This window comes from Pan troglodytes, chromosome 10, assembly GCF_028858775.2.
Source record: "Pan troglodytes isolate AG18354 chromosome 10, NHGRI_mPanTro3-v2.0_pri, whole genome shotgun sequence".
NCBI classification, from domain to species: domain Eukaryota; kingdom Metazoa; phylum Chordata; class Mammalia; order Primates; family Hominidae; genus Pan; species Pan troglodytes.
Genome location: NC_072408.2, coordinates 128,899,719 through 128,919,653, shown reverse-complemented (window position 1 = coordinate 128,919,653; position 19,935 = coordinate 128,899,719). Strand labels below are relative to the sequence as shown.

Below are 19,935 nucleotides of genomic sequence, written 5' to 3'. Positions count from 1 at the left end.
TAGATTCCCGCTTTGATCAAGAATGAAGGGTTAGCCGGGCCCGGTGGCTCACGCCTGTAATCCCAGCATTTTGGGAGGCTGAGGCAGGCAGATCACCTGAGGTTGGGAGTTCGAGACCAGCCTGACCAACATGGAGAAACCCCATCTCTACTAAAAATACAAAATTAGTCGGGCGTGGTGGTGCATGCCTGTAATCCTTGCTACTTGGGAGGCTGAGGCAGGAGAATCACTTGAACTCAGGAGGCAGAGGTTGCAGTGAGCTGAGATTGCACCATTGCACTCCAGACTGGGCAACATGAGCGAAACTCCATCTCAAAAAAAAAAAAAAAGAATGAAGGGTTACTATACAAAGCATTCGTGGAGGGGGCCACTTTTTAGAAACTTACATCCCAAGGCTATCTTACAAGCCCTAATTTAAGTCTCTCCAAACACCCACTTCTTAAACAGAAACCTATTTTCCAGAAACTGCTTATCTCTAAATACAGAAAAAGACTACCTCTTCCCCCCACCACCGGAAATATTCATACCAATGCTCCCTGAAATAAGGAGTTTCTAAAAAGGCAAAGAAATGGAACCAAAACCAACCACAAAAAGGTACACACTAGAAGTGTTCAGAATCTGTAGGTAGGGGCTGGGCACAATAGCTCACTCCTAGAATCTCATCATTTTGGAAGGCTGAGGTGGAAGGACTGCTTAAGGCCAGGAGTTCAAGACCATCCTGAGAAGCATAGCAACACCCCATATCTACAAAAAATAAAAAATTAGCCAGGCATAGTAGTGCGTGCCCGCAGTCCCAGCTACTCAAGAGGCTGAGACAAGAGGACTGCTTGAGCCTGGGAGGTCAAGGCTGCAGTGAGCTGTGATCACATCACTATCCTCCAGACTGGGAAACAGAGCGAGATCCTATCTCAAAAAAAGGAAATTCTGTGTGAAGGATATACATGTGTGACATTCCTTACAGTGTCAAGAGGGCAAGAACCATGAACTATGTTCTACAGTACATAGCTCCATTGTAGAGCCTCAGAAAGCACCCGGCCAAATCAAGAATGCTTCTATTTAGTATTTGTCAAGCAGGCATTCGAAAGCTCAGCTAAGACCCTGGTTAGATACACTATTTCCTTCAGTTCATAGATGAGACACGGGCTCCTCATAAATGTCAGATGAATGCAGATGCAGAACTAAAATTCTGCCATAACCCACTTGCTATGCGGAGCCCGTTAAACCCTCCTCTTGTGTGTTACTTGCCAGGCACTAGCCCCATTCCCAGCTCCATTCCCAGAGGTTATCTCTGCTGATCCTCACTTCCACCTTGCAGGGAAATTTTATCTTTCCCATTGAATAGCATTCTTAGACTTCAGATAAGGTATGCTTAGGATTTTTTCCATCATTAACACCTGGTTTGCCTCGGGGAAAGGCAACCCCTTCTCTCCAAAATGTCCCAATAATTGAGCACATGTTTCTGGACCAAATCAAGACCCTTCGCCACAGGGCTTCTCAGCAAAACTGAGTGAGAAGGACAAAGAATCCCATCTGCACGGTTCCCTACCCAGCAGGCCCTGGGCACACTCACATCCAAGTCCTCAAACACCCTGTTCCACACCCAAAGTCAGCCCCGGGCAAAGACCCTTCAGGAGGTGAAGCCCTGCCAGTTCAGGAATGGATCACAGTCAGAATCCCTAGGCCACTTCTCAGGACTCGGTAAAAAATAACCACAACTTCCCCTGCACTTAGTTCCTCCCCAGAGAGCTGTTGAACCTCATCTGGAAACAGCTGGGAGGCAGCAGCTAACAGGAAATCAAACAACAACAACAAAAAGCAGAGTGTACCACGGAGAGTTAGACGGCTAGAACGAAGAGGCCAGAGGACAGACAGGAAGTTGAAGTTAGAAAGAACCTAGGCCAGAAACAGTCACACAGAAGAGGAGACCCAGCTGGCCTTTCTCAGCTCGGGCAGGAGGGGAGGACCCAGACAGCCGGCAGGGAAGGCATGAACCCCACCAGGATGGAAGCCAGACAGGCTCTGAGGTTAAGTCTTCTTTCTGCCCTGCCCCCAATCCCTTTTTTTCTTTCTTTCTTTTTCTTTTTTAGAGATGGGGAGCTTGCTACATTGCCCAGGCTGATCTTGAACTCCTGGGCTCAAGCAATCCCCCACCTCGGCCTCCCAAAGTGCTGGGACTACAGGCATGAGCCACCACGCCCCGCGTTGCCTCCGATCTCAACCTTCCTTCCCTGAAAGCCAGGTAGCAGTCCTCACTAGGAGAGCTGGGGTCAGAAACTCACCTTCCTCTAGTTTCTTTCTGTGCCACAGACTACAGCCCAGACAACTGGTTTTGAGTCATTCGTCTGTCATCCATACCAAAGTTCTACACTGCCAACTAAACCCAACACTGGACAAACCAGCCTCACACAGACAGACAAAGGGCATCTTCATGAGAAATGACTGGACAGATCCCATCCGAGGGCCTGTGGTGGTAGACCTTAGGTGGCCGACCTTAGGCAGCAGGAGACCTTAGGCACAGGGAAAAGCAGCGAAAGTGAGAGAGCCAAGAGAGCAAGATAAGCTTCTTGCACCAAACTGATGGTGCATTTTGCAATCAAGAAAGTTAACTGAGCAACGGCCAGCTGCCAAAATATTTTTGAGAGAAATGAAAAAAAAATGCCATTACTAAAATTATTTGGTGTTGTTTAATAAGCCTTTAGGTTATCCAAACAGACTGCAAAGGGGAGACTGATTTAGTTTTCATTTAGCAGAGCTTACTTAGGTGAGACCTTTCCAGTCCATGCCCCCCGTGACTCATCCATTCTCTCCCTGTATATGTAGAAGTTTATATTAAAATAAAGAAGAGGATTAAGTTTTCTTAATAAGATACATTCCAGTCTTTCACCTCGAGCTTTGTTTGAAAAGGCTCTCTCGAGGCATAGCATATGCTGCGATCCAGTCGGGTTTGATTCCAATGGAACTGCTCAAAATCAGAGACTGGAGGGCGCACAGGGCTGCAGCCTCAACACCATTTGGTTTTTAAAAAGCAGAACATCTTTACAGGCTCAGTGCCAGCTCAAACTGGCAAGACCAGAGAATCAGCAGAGACTGACCAATGTGCCGGGTAAGGGGGATGGGAGGAGGAGCTACGGGAACAGATCATCAGGGAAACCTTCAAGAGAGGAAATAGGGGTGTTTCAGGAACATAACAAAGAACAAGTTGACTAATCGTTTATTCCAGGGACCGCGGCGGTGAGGGGGGTGCCATCCAGGGCTAAGTATCTAATATTTTAACTTCAGGTAAAAGCATAACATTTAAACCTGGATATGCTTGGGGCTCACAGCTCTCTTAAAAAGGTGAGGTGAGAGGGGGCAAGATATTCCTGCTCTTTTATTACGCTGTTTATGGAGTCTCCTAGGAAACTTCTCCCGAGATGCCTCCAGAGCAGACCTAAGACAGCCCCCACTAGTCCAGTTCCTAATGCAATAAGCTTAACTCAGCAGAGATCCTATCATGAGCCTTCTGCAGGGCCAAGCTGCTCAAGGCCGCTGCTGCCAGTCCAAAGAAGTTCTGTTGCGCAGACAAAAAAGTTACCTGGAGCAAATAGCTAATATTCATAGTGGGAAAGGGAGAGAGAGTGAAAAAGCGCTTTAATCTTTGAGGGCCAGGCATTTTCTGTGACTTGGAAAAGAGGAATCTCTGCCCAGAGCCGAATCCACATGTCAGAACGGTGTCTGGGATGTCTGCCCTCAACAATGACATCTCCCTCATATAATGTTTCAGGACCGGCCAGACAACCCTCCAACTTGCCAGAAGGACAGACTGCACCTCCAACAGCTGTGGCACCAAAAGTCTTCTTAGGAGGCACCCAAAGCCCTCCCGAGATGGGGGAGGGCCTCCCGATGAGGTTGTAAGGGGGCCAGCCTCCAGGTGCAGGGACACCTAACTCTGGCCAAGCACTGGAATAAGCAATTTACCTATCTCACTCCATCCCCACAACAGCCCCTTGGAGGCAGACACTACAGTCATTCCCCTTTTATAAAGGAGGAAACAGGCTCCGAGGTGTTACACAACCATTAAACAGCAGAGCCAGCCTCCAGTCACCCCGAACAGGTGGTCCTGACCGCTGCTGGATATGCGGGAAACACACAAAGCGTTTGGAGGAAGGAGTCGATAGAGTCGGGTAACACAAGATGCAGCCAGTGTTTATACCTCTTCCTCGTCCAACATCGGTGGTCCCAGGACACTGGAGGGGAGGGCCTGAATGGGGAACGTGAACCCGAAAGGACCCCGGCACTGCTGGCAGGGGAAGAGGCCAGGACCCCGGCTCCTCTGGCAACGCGGGGAACCCCAGATCCATAAACCCTCCCGAAGGAGGAAGACCCAAAGGGAATGCATGAAGCCACGGGGTTGCCAGGCGGCCCTCCCCTCCACGCTTGTTTTGTCAAACAGGGGCCTCCGGCCGGGGCCTCAGGGGGTCGCGGGGGTCCCTACCTGTAGGCCAAAGTCATGCACTCGAAGAGCTTGGTGAGCGAGGCGTCGATGGACAGGTGGCAGGAGCTAGTCTTGCCGAAGCTGTAGGTCTGGCACGTCTGTTTGTTGACCGTGTCGAAATCGTAGCCCTTCTTGGGCGGGTGCTCTCGGTGCGGCGACGACACCATGAAGTGGCCGCTGTGGATGATCTGCTGGCGGCGCGGAGGTTCCTCGCGGCCCGGCCCGGCCCGAGGCGGCGGTGGCGCGGCGCTCGCGTGGGCCCGGGCCGGGGTGGCCGCGCCGGAGGCGGGCGGCGGGGACGGCTCATCCGTGTCCGAGTCGTCGTCGTCCTCGGACACCTGGGGCTTGAGCAGCACCTGGCGGCCCCGGCTGCGAGGCCGGCGCGGGGAGCACATGAAGACGTCGGCGGCCATGAGAAGGGCTCGGCCGGGGGCATCCCCCGGAGCCCGGGGTAACGCGACAAGCGCGCTAAGCAGAGGGGCGCCGGCCCGGCCCGGCCCGCGCGCCGACTGTCCGCGAGCGCGCGGCGCGGCGGGAGGGGGAGGGCTCCGGCCCCGGCGTGACGTCACCGAGGCGTCTGGGCCAATCGGCTGCCCGCGTCGGCCTCTTAAAGGCGCAGGGGAACCTTTCCTTAGCTAGGCGGACCAAAAAAAAAAAAAAAAGGGGAAGCGGAGGCCACGCCTCCCGGCCGTTCCCCTCGCCACCTCCTCCTCTCCCGGCGTCCGTGGGTGCTGAGGGACACGGTGGCCGGGCGGAGCGGCTCGCCGGTGTCGCGGCCTGGGAGAGGCGTCGGCGGAGTGGGGCCGTGCTAGTCCCGCCCCCGCCCCGCTCCGCGCCCCGGGAGTCGCCCTGCGGCTTCGCCGCAGGCCCGGCCGGCTCCACGTGGTGGGTGCGGGTGGGGCTCCTCGGCCTCCAGGCCCTGCTTTCCCCCTGCCGGGCGGTACCGAGTCCTCGCAGCTCACGCCTGAGTTTGCCGGACGTGGTGGCTATTGTCCTCATTATTCTCATCGTATTGATGGGAACACTGGGTGGCTGAATACCGACAGGATTTTTCTCAGACCTGGAGTCCACAGAGCTGGGAACTTGCTTCCCCTGCGCGTCCCCAGCTCGGCGCAGCTGTTGAGTGGCAGCGCCCCTGAGCCCAGCGACCTCCAGACCCCAGCTCTTTTAACTTCAACTCAGCATGCTGTTGTTATTTTTTTAAAGTTTGACGGACGAGCCAGCCCCCGAAACAATTCTAAAAGGGGAGTATCTGAGCCAGAGTCTTCTTCTCTGTCAAATGGTAAACAATTCCGTTTCCTCAGAAACTTGGGACAGTTTTAAAATGGCTATAGTGGGGCGCGGTGGCTCATGCCTGTAATCCTAGCACTTTTGGAGGCCGAGGCGGGTGGATCACTTGAGGCCAGAAGTTCAAGACCAGCCAGGCCAACACGGTGAAACCCTGTCTCTACTAAAAATAACAAAAATGAGCCGGTCGTAGTGGTGCACCCGTGTAATCCCAGCTACTCGGGAGGCTGAGGCAGGAGAATCGCTTGAATCCGGGAGGTGGAGGTTGCAGTGAGCCGAGATTGCGCCCTTGCACTCTAGCCTGGGCGACAGAGCGAGGCCCTGTCTCAAAAAGAAAAATAAATAAATACAAATAAAAATGGCTATAAGTTGCTTAGCAGGCAGGCTGGCACAAAATGAGCGCTAAATAAATGTGCCACAGGTTGGAGGATTTGGATCAACCAGACCGGAGGTGTCTAGAAATTGCCAATAGTCCACCACTATTTGACCTGCAGAAACGGCAACTTCGCGTGGCACAACCTAACTGACAGACACCTCTAGAAAGCTGTCAAGGTTTCCCGGGCTCAAAGCCAGTCTGGGGTGGGGGTGGCAGGGCATCAGAAGAGCCAGTGAGGCCCATGAGCCAGGAACACCCATCCTAATCCTAGCAGGGCGTCCAGAGTCCACAGCCACTCCTGCACTCTGCTTTGTTTTATTGTTGTTTTGTTTTTTGAGACAGAGTCTTGCTCTGTCACCCAAGGCTGTAGCGCAGTGGTGCAATCACCATGTTGGCCAGGCTGGTCTGGAACTCCTGACCTCAAGTGAGGCCTGCCTTGGACTCCCAAAGTGCTGGGATGACAGGCATGAGCCACCGCGCTGGCTCTGCACTCGGCTTTGAAGCTGGTTTCAGTTCCAGATTTGAGTGGGGGGTGAGTCCCCTGCCCCACCCTCTTCCTGACAAAGGCCTCCTGAAGGGAACAGAGGGCTCTCACCAAAATGGCTCCATTAACTTATTTCCAAATGTCTGTAAGGAAAAATGGGCTGGATGACTGGCAGTTTTCAGGCATGAGTTCTAGATTTCCCTCTTCAACCTACTACTGTTCCCAATGCTGGTTGCAAGTGTTTAAAAGTCCATCCTTTGAGTTGCCTTCCTTTCTCTCAAGACTTGTCTCCTTGGTCCTTGGTAAGTTTACATGCCCAGCCACTATTTTTTTTTTTTTTTGAGACAGGATCTGGCTCTTTCACCTGGACTGGAGTGGAGTGGTGCCATCATGGCTCACAGCACCCTCAACCTTCAGGGCTCAGGTGATCCTCCCACCTCAACTTCCCAAGTAGCAGGACCACAGGTGCACACCACTGTGCCCTGCTAATTTTTGTATTTTTTATAGAGATGGGGTCTCACCATGCTGCCCAGCCTGGTCTCGTCTCGAGTTCCTGACCTCAAGTGATCCTCCTGCCTCAGCCTCCCAAGGTGCTAGAATTACAGGTGTGAGCCACCATGCCCTGCTTTTTTGTCTTTGTGTTTACCTATATTTTCTTTCTTTTTTTTTTTTTTGAGACAGGGTCTCACTGTGTCACATTGGTGTGATCATGGCTCACTGTAGCCTCAACCTCCCCTGCCCAAGCTATCCTCCCACCTCAGTCTCCCGAGTAGCTGTGACCACAGGTGGGCACCACCACACCCAGCTAATGTTTAATTTTTTTGTAGAGATGGAATTTCCCTATGTTGCCCAGGCTGGTCTCGAACTCCTGGGCTCAGGCAATCCTCCTGCCTCAACCTCCCAAAATGCTGGGATTACAGGCATGAGCCACCACACCTGGCCTGTATTTTCTAATTTCCAAAATAAACATGTATTACTTATATACACATTTTTAACTTAAAAAGTTAACATCAGTTTCCTGGGAGGAAATAAGCCTTAAAGCTGAGGTTGCAAAGTGGCAACCCATGGACCATATTCAGTGCAGAAACATGCCTTGTTTAATCCCACCGTCAATTCCTAAGAGACTGTGTTAAGGAACACTCTTGGGGAAAACTGCAGTTAAAAATGCAAAAAGCAAAGGACCGCTGCATGGGTGGTCCAGTCACGGAAGGTGCTCCAAGCTCACAATCAATGTCTGCAAGGTTAAGGAGGTGGTCTCGACTTCCCCTCCTGCTGAGTAGCGGGCAGCATCGGCAGGAGAGTGGCCATGCAGGATGGCGACCCAGGGAGCTAAAAATCCCATGATGACAAGGAGCCCCCACACCCAGACAAGCCACCAAAACCAGAGCCTCACAGCGTTGTCGTCTCTTCTCCACGAATCAGAAGAAACACTGGATTGGAATCAAATCAGCAGTCAGACAAATAGAAATACCTAAGTATGAAGGGTTACACACCAGCACAAGTCAGCAAATAATTAAGGAAAGCCAGCACTCTGGGAGAAAGCGGGTACCTGAGAACTAGCAAGGGGGAGAAAGTTAACAAATATTTTAAAAATAACTAATAGTTTAGGAAAGAACACAGAAGATTCTGTACCATGGAGCAATAATAGCCCATTATGAAAAAGAGGCAAATGAGGTCTTGGAAAATAAATATAAATATACAAATATACAAGTATGATTTTTTAAAAGTTGAGTTGAAACAAAAATATAGAAAAAAAGCAAAGTGAATAAAGCTGAAAAACACAGCAGTAAGCTAAAAGATTAAACTGAAGGTTTATATAAAAAGTAACCAGACATGGTGGCACATACCTCCAGTCCCAGCTACTTGGGAGGTGACGCACGAGAATCGCTTGAACCCGGGAGGCAGAGTTTGCACCACTGCCCTCCAGCCTGGGCAACAGAGCAAGACTCTGTCTCCAAAAATACACAGGCCGGGCACGGTAGCTCATGCCTGTAATCCCAGCACTTTGGGAGGCTGAGGTGGGCAGATCACCTGAGGTCGGGAGTTTCAGACCAGCCTGGCCAACATGGTGAAACCCCGTCTCTACTAAAAATACAAAATTAGCCAGGCATGGTGGCGCATGCCTGTAATCCCAGCTACTCAGGAAGCTGAGGCAGGAGAATCACTTGAACCCAAGAGGCAGAGGTTTTGGTGAGCCGAGATCACGCCATTGCACTCCAGCCTGGGCAACAAGAGCGAACTCCATCTCAAAATAAATAAACAAACTGAGGGTTTCTCCCAGAAAACTGCCAAAAGGAAAAGAGAAGTTGTGACATGGAGGATCCATCTAGATAGTTACAGAAAGAAAGAAGTAAGCAAGAGAGGAAATAACCAAAGCAGCAATAAAAGAAAATTTCCCAGCGATACAAACACAGCCTTTATTTTTATTTTATGAACCTCCTCTCAGTTCAAGCAATTCTCCTGCCTCATCCTCCAGAGTAGCTGGCATTACAGGGGCCCACCACCATGCCCAGCTAAATTTTGTATTTTTAGTAAAGACAGGGTTTCACTATGTTCACCAGGCTGCTCTGGAACTCCTGAACTTAAATTGTCTGCTTACCTTGGCCTCCCAAAGTGCTGGGATTACAGACACAAGCCACTGTGCCCAGCCAAGAGCTGCTTTAACTGGAGTGAGATGATGATATGGTTTAACTGGGGTGAGATGATGATATGATTTGGGTGTCCCCACCCAAATCTCATCTTGAATTCCCATGTGTTGTGGGAGGGACCCGGTGGAGGTAATTGAATCATGGGGGGCAGGCCTTTCCTGTGCTGTTCTAGTGATAGTGAATAAGTCTCATGAGATCTGATGATTTTTAAAAAGGGGAGTTTCCCTGCACAAGCTCTCTTCTCTTGTCTGCGGCCATGTGAGATGTGTCTTTCACCTTCCACCATGATTGTGAGGCCTCCCCAGCCACGTGGAACTGTGAGTCCCTTAAACCTCTTTCTTTTGTAAGTTGCTCAGTCTCGGGTATGCCTTTATCAGTAGTGTGAAAATGGACTAATACAGATGATTTCTCATTTAGTGTGTTGTTGTTTTGTTTGAGACAGGGTCTTACTGTGTTGCCCAGGCTGGAGTGCAGTAATACAATCAAGGCTTACTGCATCCTTTACCTCCTGGACTCAAGTGATCCTCCCACTTCAGCCTCCAGAGTAGCTTGGACTACAGGTATGTGCCATTACACCTGGCCAATTTATTAATTTTTTGTAGAGACTGGGTCTCCCCATGTTGCCCAGGCTGGTCTTGAACTCCTGGGCTTAAGTGATCCTCCCACCTCACCCTCCCAGAGTGCTGGGATTACAGGTGTGAGCCGTCACACTTGGCCTCGTTGTAGTTTTGATTTGCATTACTCTGATGATCAATGATGTTGAGCATCTTCTCATATACCTGTTTGCCATTTGTATCTCTTCTTTTGATAAATGTCTATTCAGTTCTTTTGCCCATTTTAAATCAGATGATTAGATTTTTTTTCCTGTAGAGTTGTTTGAGCTCCTTATATTGTCACCTCAATAAATTTTAGAGGATAGAAGGTAAAATAGTCTTTTCATCCATTGGCCACATTAGAAAGAATTACTACTAGAGGTTGTTCTCTCCAAGAAGACAAAAATGAAATTCAAGTACGAGAACGATATGGAACACAAGAAACAGTGTAGCACAAAAAATAAAACTTAAAACTGGGTTTTTAAAGTTATGATTAAAAAAAGAGTTTTCGCCAGGTCCAGTGGCTCACACCTGTAATCCTAGCACTTTGGGAAGCCAAGGCAGGTGGATCACCTGAGGTCAGGAGTTTGAGACCAGCCTGGCCAACATGGTGTAAACCCCGTCTCTACTAAAAATACAAAAATTAGCCAGGCGTGGTGGTGTGTACCTGTAATTCCAGCTACTCGGGACACTGAGGCACGAGAATCGCTTGAACCTGGGAGACGGAGGTTGCAGTGAGCTGAGATCACGCCACTGCGCTCCAGCCTGGGTGACAGAGTAAGACTCCCTCTCAAAAAAAAAAAAAAAAATTATACCTCATTTCAGAAACATTTCTTAGAGGTCTTTCTTACTTTCTGTTACTTTTTTTTAAAATTTAGTGATAGCATCCTCTTCTTGTTTTATGTATGCAATATTGTCTCATCTCTCCCAGAAGAATATTTTGAGTTTATTTGAAGTTATCTTTTGCTCCCTGCATTGTTTATTTTTCTCTCTCTCTCTCTCTCTCTCAGTTTGTTTTGAACTCCCTCTTCATGTTGGAAGCTTTCCTCAGAAGTCTGGAAAGGAGCCCATGAGGATGACTGATAGGATCGGTGTGTACGGCAGGAGCATGGCCTGTCAGCGAGTAAGCCAGTGGGTGGCCAGGCAGCTCTTTGGTCAGAGGCTTCTAAATGTCAGTATCTGGAGGTCTTCTCTGTGGGTGGTTCTGATTGCCCGGGGGGGGGACCTCCAACTGCCTTCTGGGAGTGTGTATGTCTGGCTGCTCAGTTTCTGGAGCAAGGCCAGGGAAGAGGGCAGTCATTTTGCTGTTTGCTCTGCCCACTGCCACTAAATCTCTCTGCTCTCAGCCTCTGGCAACTCACTGCCTGCACTCAATGCCTGCCATCCCCAGTTCTGGAGCCTCTTTGATTTAATTTCTCCAGAAGCTAAACCTGGAGAGGGAGAGAGCTAGTCACCCGAGAGCACACAGGATGGGGGATGAGAACCCGGAGGTCTTACTGCTCCATATACAGACTTTGTTTTTAGTCCCCTCCCTCCTGCAGCACTGAAGCCTCCAATTCCTGGGACTTTCTGGGATTCCAGGAGAGAACTGGCCTGCTTTTCTCTGGGATCTGCTTCTACAGGTTTGGAGCTACAGGTGTTGTCTTATTTCACTAAATATGGATTTCTGCTTCTGTTTCTTGTTCTCTTTTACTTTGAGGGTGATTTAGGAGCAAAAGGGGTGACCTTTTTTTTTTTTTTGAGATGGAGTCTGCTCTGTCGTCCAGGCTGGAGTGCAGCGGCCCAATCTCGGCTCACTGCAACCTCCGCCTCCCGGGTTCGCACCATTCTCCTGCCTCAGCCTCCCGTAGCTGGGATTACAAGCGCCTGCTACCACACCTGGCTAGTTTTTTGTATTTTTAGTGGAGATGGGGTTTCACTGTGTTAGCCAGGATGGTCTCGATCTCCTGACCTTGTGATCCGCCCGCCTCGGCCTCCCAAAGTGCTGGGATTAGAGGCATGAGCCACCGCGCCTGGCCGATTAAAAACTAACATCTAGACAGTTTATTAAAATTTTGAATGATTTGCTAACATTGTAAAAATCATGACATTTCATATTATAGACATTAGAATGTTAGGATTGGCCGGGCGCTGGTGGCTCACGCCTATAATCCCAGCACTTTGGGAGGCCAAGATGGGTGGATCTTTGAGGTCAGAAGTTCGAGATCAGCCTGGACAACATGGTGAAACCCCGTCTCTACTAAAAATACAAAAATTAGCCGGGCGTCTTGGCCCATGCCTGTAGTCCCAGCTACTCGGGAGGCTGAGACAGGAGAATCGCTTGAACCCGGGAGGCGGAGGTTGCAGTGAGCTGAGATCACGCCATTACACTTCAGCCTGGGTGACAGAGCAACACTCCGTCTCAAAAAAGAAAAGTTAGGATTTTCCTGAACTATCAGAACACCTGACAATACCGGGCCCTTATTTCCACGTGTCAGGGTCTCCCTATGTTGCCCAGGCTGGTCTTGAATTCCTGGGCTCTGGCCGGGTGCAGTGGCTCACGCCTGTAATCCCAGCACTTTGGGACGCCGAGGCAGGCGGATCACAAGGTCAGGAGATCAAGACCATCCTGGCCAACATGGTGAAACCCCGTCTCTACTAAAAATACAAAAATTAGTCGGGCGTGATGGCACACGCTTGTAATCCCAGCTACTCGGGAGGCTGAGGCAGGAGAATTGCTTGAACCTGGGAGTCGGAGGTTGCAGTGAGCCGAGATCACCACTGCACTCCAGCCTGGCTGGCGACAGAATTAGACTCTGCCTCAAAAAAAAAAAAAAAAAGAATTCCTGGGCTCAAGGGATCCTCCTGCCTTGGCCTCCCAAAGTGCTGGGATTACAAGCATGAGCCACTGTGCACAGTCTGACTGTCCTCTTTATTCATTTATGTATTTATTTATTTTGAGACAGAATCCCACTCTGTTGCCCAGGCTGGAGTGCAGTGGCACAATCTCAGCTCACTGCAACGTCCACCTCCTGGGTTCAAGCGATTCTCCTGCCTCAGCCTCCCGAGTAGCTGGGACTATAGGCACATGCCACCATGCCCGGCTAATTTTTGTATTTTTAGTAGAGATGGGTTTTTGCCCTGTTGGCCAGGCTGGTCTTGAACTCCAGACCTCAAATGATCTGCCTGACTCAGCCTCCCAAAGTGCTGGGTTTACAGGCATGAGCCACTGCACCTGGAAAAGTTCTTTTTAATGTACAGTTCCAGGAGTTTTGACAAACATATACAGTCAAGTGAACACTACCGCAATCAAGATATAGGACAGGGCCGGGCGTGGTGGCTCATGCCTGTAATCCCAGCACTTTGGGAGGCTGAGGCATGTGGATCATTTGAGGTCAGGAGTTCAAGACCAGCCTGGCCAACATGGTGAAATACATGAATTAGCTGGGCGTGGTGGCATGAGCTTGTAATCCCAGCTACTTGGGAGGCTGAGGCAGAATTGCTTTAACCTGGGACACGGAGGTTGCAGTGAGCCAAGATTGCACCACTGCACTCCAGCCTGGGCGACAGAGTGAGACTCTGTCAAAAAAAAAAAAAAAGATATAGGACAGGACAGGCACAGTGGCTCACACTTGTAATCCCAGCACTTTGGGAGGCTGAGAGGGGAGGATCGCTGGAGCCCAGGAGTTGGAAACCAACCTGGGCAAGATGGCAAGATCCTGTTGGTACAAAAAAATTAAAAATTAGCCAGGCATGGTGGCATGAGCCTGTGGTCCCAGCCACTCAGGCGGCTGAGGCAGGAGAATCCCTTGAGCCCAGAAGTTCGAGGCTGCAGTGAGCTATGATCGTGCCATTACACTCCAGACTGGATGACAGAACAAGACCTTGTCTCTTAAAAAATATACACACACGCATATACATACATAGACACGTATACAAACACAAACACACACACACACACACCAGTTCCAGTACCCATCGTCACCCCCAGTTCCCACTTGCCCTTTGTAGTCAGTCCCTCTCTGCATTCTAGTCCCTGGCAACTACCCATCTGTTTCTTGTTCCCATTGTTTTGCCTTTTCCGGAACAGAATCCTTCAAAAAGTAGCCTTGAGTGTGGCTTCTCTCACTTAGCGTAATACATCTGAGATTCTGCCCTGCTGCTGCATGTATCTGTAGCTCATTCCTTTTTATTGCTGTGTAGTATTTCATTTTATGAACGTACCAGTGCGTGTTTATACATTTACCAGTTGAAGCCATTTTAGTTGTTTCTAGTTTTTGGTGGTTATGAATAAGACCAGTGTAAATATTTACATCCAGATTTTTGCACTTTTTTAAAATTTAGAGATAGGGTCTTGCTCTGTCGCCCAGGCTGGAGTGCAGTGGCATGATCACAGCTACCTGGGGGACTGAGGTGGGTGGATCACCTGAGCCCAGGAGGTTGAGGCTGCAGTGAGCCGTGATCACACCACTGCACTCCAGCTTCGGTGACAGAGCAAGGCCCTGTCTCAAAAAAAAAAAAAAAAAAAAAAGAAAGAAAAGAAAAGGAAAAAGAGGCTGGGTGTGGTGACTCACACCTGTAATCCCAGCACTTTGGGAGGCCGAGATGGGTGGATTGCTTGAGGTCAGGAGTTCGAGACCAGCCTGGCCAATATGGCAAAACCCCATCTCTACCAAAAATATAAAAATTAGCTGGGCGTGGTGGAGTGTGCCTGTAATCCCAGGTTCTCGGGAGGCTGAGGCAGGAGAATCGCTTGAACTAGGGAGTTGGAGGTTGCAGTGAGCCGAGATCGCACCACTGCACTCCAGCCTGGCAATAAGAGCGAGACTCTGTCTCAAAAAAAAAAAAAAAATTAGCTGGGCATGGTGGCGCATGCCCTATAATCCCAGCTACTCGGGAGGCTGAGGCAGAAGAATTGCTTGAACCCAGGAGGCAGAGGGTGCAGTGAGCTGAGATCGCCCCACTGCACTCTAGCTTGGGCGACAAAGTGAGACTCCATCTCAAAAAAAAAAAAAAAGAACAACGAAGAAAAAAAGAGAGTTCTTTATATGTTCTGGCTACAAGTCTTTTATCAGATACATGTTTTGCAAAGATCGTCTGGCAGTCTGCTTGTTTTTTCAATCTCTTATCAATGTCTTTAGCAAAAAGCTTTGCCTAACCCCAAAGTCACAAAGATTTTCTCCTGTTTTCCCCTGGAAGTCTTAGTTTTATGTTTCACATTTTGGTCTATGATCTATTTTGAGTGAATTTTGTGATAAGGTGCAAGGTATAGGTTTAATATTTTTGCACACAGATGTCCAGTTATTCTAGCATCATATGTTGGATGATTGCAGTTATTATTAACACTGTCAGTATTCTCAAGGCTCCTGGGCTCAGGGGTCAGCAATGGTACCTCTGGCCCCAACTCTGCAGTTCAGTCGCCTGCCCCATACGCCCCTCAAACCTAACAGCTGGGGCCTGTTGCAGTTCTTTGCTTGCAGAAGACTTTGTTTCTGGTCTCTTTACCTCTTCTCTCTCTTCCTGAAATCTGCATAAAACAAACCATGAAAGGGCAGGGTGGCCTCGTGGTCTGGCAACGTCCCTTTGAAAATAAACAAGTGCAGAAACTGAAAGGCAGCAGCTACCTCTGGGGACTACTCGAGAAAGAGTTCAGGGCCGGTGCATCCGCCGCGCGTGGCTGTCTTGCCCCAGCTGGGCGGCAGGTCGGATGTGGCAAAACCAAACAGGATCCCGATTGCTTCAGATGTCACCTCTGGCCAGAGACCCCCGATGCCTCTGCAGCAAGCACCTAATTGTATTTATGGGGTACGGGCAGAAGAGTTTCATGGCTGAAAAGCCCTCAACAGTTTGTACAGCCTTCCTCAAAGGTCCAGATTAAACTGGTTCCCACACAACCCTGGGAGGTGGGCAGGTCAGGGACAGTTACACATAAGAAAACTGAGGCACAGAAGGGTGAAGAAATAGATGGGTGTGGGTTTGGAATTTTTCTTTTTCTTTTTTTTTTTTTTTTGAGGCAGAATCTCACTTCATCACCCAGGCTGGAGTGCAGTGACGCAATCTCGCCTCACTGCAACCGCCATCTCCTGGGTTCAAGTGATTCTGCTGCCTCAGCCTCCTGAGTAGTTGGGATTACAGGTGCGCACCACCATGCCTGGCCCTAATTTTTTTTTTTTTTTTTTGAGACAGAGTCTCACTCTTTTGGCCCAGGCTGGAGTGCAGTGGAGCAATCTCAGCTAACTACAACCTCCGCCTCCCAAGTTCAAGCAATTCACCTGCCTCAGCCTCCTAAATAGCTGGGATTACAGGCGCCCACCACCACTCCTGGCTAATTTTTTGTATTTTTAGTAGAGATGGGGTTTCACCATGTTGGCCAGGCTGGTCTCAAAGTCCTGACCTCAGATGATCTACCCACCTTGGCCTCCCAAAGTGCTGGGATTACAGGTGTACCATGCCCGGCCACTCGGCTAACTTTTGTATTTTGGTAGAGACAGAGTTTCACCATGTTGCCCAGGCTGGTTCTCAAACCCCTGACCTCAAGTGATCTGCCTGCCTCAGCCTCCCAAAGTGATGGATTTACAGGCAAAAAGAAGTTTTTTTTTTGTTCGGTGGGGAGGGGGTTAGGCAAAGCTTTAGCAAAAAGCTTTAGCAAAAAGCTTTGCCTAACCCCAAAGTCACAAAGATTTTGCCAGGCCATTTTTTTGTTTTGTTTTGTTTTGAGATAAGATCTTGCTCTGTTGCCCAGGCTGGAGTGCAGTGGCACAATTTTGGCTTACTGCACTCTCCAACTCCTGGGCTCAAGCGATCCTCACACCTCAGCCTCCTGGGTAGCTGGGACTAAAGGTGTGTATCACATGCTTGGCTAATTTTTAAATTTTTTGTAGAGATGGGGTTTGGCTATGTTGCCCAGGCTGGTCTTGAAATCCTGGCCTCAAGCGATCCTCCAGAATTCATAATTCTCCCCACCACCCTGGCTGGAAATATCTCAAATGTCCAAAGAATGGATAAGCACATTGTAGTACACTCATCCCACGGAATATTCTCCAGCAATGAGAATGAATGACATACAATCTCACACAGCAGTATTGAATCTCACAAATACCATGTTGAGTGAAAGAAGCTAGACACACAAGAGCACACACTACATCATTCTGTGTATGTAAAGCTAAAAAATAAGCCAAAGACATCGGTGCAGGTAGAAGTCAGGGTGTCGGCCACACTTCGAGGGGTAGTGACTAGACAGGGATAAGAAGGGGACTGGGGATTAGTGATATTCTGTTTATTGATGCAGATGCAAGTCACGCAGGTGTGTTCAGTGGGTGAAAAATCATTGAGCTACACCCTTACATGTTGATTAAATATTCAGGGCTGGGCACAGTGGCTCATGCCTGTAATCCCTGTAAATGCTTACGGAGGCCAAGGTAGGAGGATCACTTGAAGCCAGAAGTTCAACAGCAGCCTGGGCAACATGGTAAAATCCAGTCTCTACCAAAAAAAAAAAAAAAGGGCCGCGCATGGCGGCATGCACCTGTATGCTTCCAGCTACTTGGGACCCTCACTCAGGGTCTCACTCTGTCACCCAGGCTGGAGTGCAGTGGCGCCATCAGGGTTCACTGCAGCCTTGACCTCCCAGGCTCAAGTGATTCTCCCACTCAGCCTTTCAAGTTAGCTGGGACCACAGGCCAATTTATGGGCTTACTGGGAAGTAACCCCACTGTAAATTGAAGAGCATCTGTATTCAACTCTGTTGTTGCATGGTGAAAGCAGCCAGGAACAATATGTAAATGAATAAGCATGGCTTGTTCCAATAAAACTTTATTTTAAAAAAATCAGGTGGGCTGGGCATAGTGGCTCAGGCCTGTAATCCCGGCACTTTGGGAGGCCAAGGCGGGCAGATCACCTGAGGTCAGGAGTTCAAGACCAGCCTGGCCAACATGGTGAAACCCCATCTCTACTAAAAATACAAAAATTAGCTGGGCGTGGTGGCAGGCACCTGTAATCCCAGCTACTCAGGAGGCTGAGGCAGGAGAATCGCTTGAACCCCAGAGGCGGAGGTTGCAGTGAGCCGAGATCATGCCATTGCACTCCAGCCTGGATGACAAGAGCGAGACTTTGTCTCAAAATAAATAAATAAATAAAAATAAAAAAACAGGTAGCCAGATTTGCTGATTCCTGGTCTGCTGGAAGACAGGCTGGGTTCCGAAGCCTCCTTCACTGAGTCCCTGCAGGACCCTGTCCAAGTCGCTTCCCTGGCCTGAGTTATCCTTTCTGTAAATCGGGAGGCTGATTCCCTGCTCTAAACCACCCTTCGGGGTTGCCAGGAGGTCAGATGAGCTCATCACGGAGGGAGCCCAGAGGGAGAAAAGAGCAGGATTAAGAGCCTCTTGAGGTTCTCTGATGCAAAGCAGATTGCTTTTTCTGCCTAGGTCTGGAGAGAGAAAGCCATTGACCTCAAGTCACCCAGTGCATCCATGGGTACCAGTGTCCCAGGGGCATCCTAGAGGGAGACAGGACCCACAGGCTTGGCAGCAGACCCTGGTCCTTGCCATCCCGAGGCCTCTCCCCAACCCCACCTGTGGAGAGAGAACAACAGTGAAGAGAGACTGGAAAACTGAGTCTCTAACAGGCTGTTCCTTTGAGCCCCTGGCCAGAAGCTATTTGGGTCTGTTTTAATGACTGAGCAGCCAGTGCCCAGGGCAGGGACGTGTTGTCTGACCTCCAGCCCTCTGCTCAGTCAGGCACGTCTCTCCTTCCTGTTCCCGGGTGGGCGCATCCCACAAGGCCTGACTCAGGCTGTGCCGCATCTGGAGCATGCTGTGAGGATGACTCCAGTGTAAATCACTTGGGAAAGAGGTGGGTCTTCAGAGAGCAAAGTGTAACTGAGGGCAAACCCAAGGCAACCAGGGGAGGGCCATTCTTCCCTTCCCTGTGCCTCCTGCTCTCGGAACTGGTCTTCTAAAGCTAGAGGTGCGTGAGGATAATAACTATAAAATAGCAGTTAACATTTGAGATTCACTGTGTGCCTGGGCCTGCCTTGAGCGCTTTACACGTATTCATTTAATCCTCACAACAACCCTGGTAGGCATTATTATTGTCCTCATTATACAGATGAGGAAACAGGGACCCAGAGAGGTTAAGATACTTGCCTGAGGTCACACTGCTCAGGAGTGGTGGAGCTCCGCGTGTTGAGGACTACAGAAGAGGATGCCTCATTGGTCCAAAACAGGTCCATATGGAGGAGTGGGGGCTCACGTGGGGTAAGACCCAGTGAAAACTTGCCTAAACCATCAAGGGCATTTATTGGCTCACAAATTGAGACGTTCCGGGGGTTGTGCTGGCTTCAGGGCCGGCTGGGGCCAAGGCCCAAATGCTGCCCTTAGAAAGCACACACTCACCGTCTTTCAGCCCTTTCCTGTGATGGTTTCATTGTCAGGCTGATTCCTCCCCACGTGTAAGGAAAGATGGCCGCAGCCACTCCATTTGAGCAACTCCAGATGCTCCAGCAGAATTCTTTCCCACCAGTTCCCACCCAGGGCTGACTCTCATTGGGCTGCTATGGGCCACGTGCTCATCCCTGAGCCAATTGTGGTAGCCAGGAGGCGGGACCATGGTGATTGGATAGGACTGGGTCATATCACCACCCTGGGCTAAGTGCCCGCCCCACTTAAGGACGGGGAGGGAGGGAGACCCCTATGGGAAGAAGAGGGAAATAGAACTGGATAGACAAGGTCAAAGGATGTCTAATCTGAGACTCTGGAGGAAACATGCATTCTTCACCCAGAGGAGCGATAGAGGGAAGTTGGACTTGGCCTTTAGGGTCTGCAGTCCATCCTCGGCCCCACCACGGACCTCTGTGACACTTGTTGCCTTAGCATGGCCTGGAACTTGGACCTGAGCCTTTTCTGCCTACCTCCCCCAGCTGATCCCTTTCCCACCCCACCTCCCTGCCTACTGACCGCCTTCACATTGCCTGGGGCCACATGGGCCCTGTTGCCAACCGCTGGCCCCCTGCTTGGCCTATTGTTCCAGTTCCCTAGTTGCCCGGCTCCCACCTCCAGTCTGGTCTTTTCCAATCCATGCTATTCATTGGCAACACC

At 49.9% G+C, this 19,935-nt stretch overlaps 1 protein-coding gene and 1 long non-coding RNA gene across 3 annotated transcripts in view; both read right to left on the bottom strand.

Moving 5' to 3' along the window:
- Positions 1-5,008, bottom strand: part of MLXIP (MLX interacting protein) — a 67,389-nt gene extending 62,381 nt beyond the window's left edge. Inside the window, exon 1 of one of the 2 annotated variants that reach the window (XM_009426456.5) lies at positions 4,475-5,008. In XM_009426456.5, coding sequence (XP_009424731.2) covers positions 4,475-4,887 — 413 coding nt within the window. In that variant the 5' untranslated portion in view covers positions 4,888-5,008. The remainder of the gene's footprint in view (positions 1-4,474) is intronic. The other variant, XM_016924435.4, reaches the window with a different exon arrangement.
- A 10,088-nt stretch (positions 5,009-15,096) lies between these two features.
- Positions 15,097-19,358, bottom strand: LOC134807518 (uncharacterized). The gene is made up of 3 exons (XR_010148166.1): positions 18,985-19,358; positions 15,466-15,629; positions 15,097-15,368 (listed from the first exon to the last, which is right to left on the bottom strand). It is a non-coding gene; the product is annotated as an uncharacterized LOC134807518 (long non-coding RNA).
- Between the last annotated feature and the right edge of the window lie 577 nt (positions 19,359-19,935).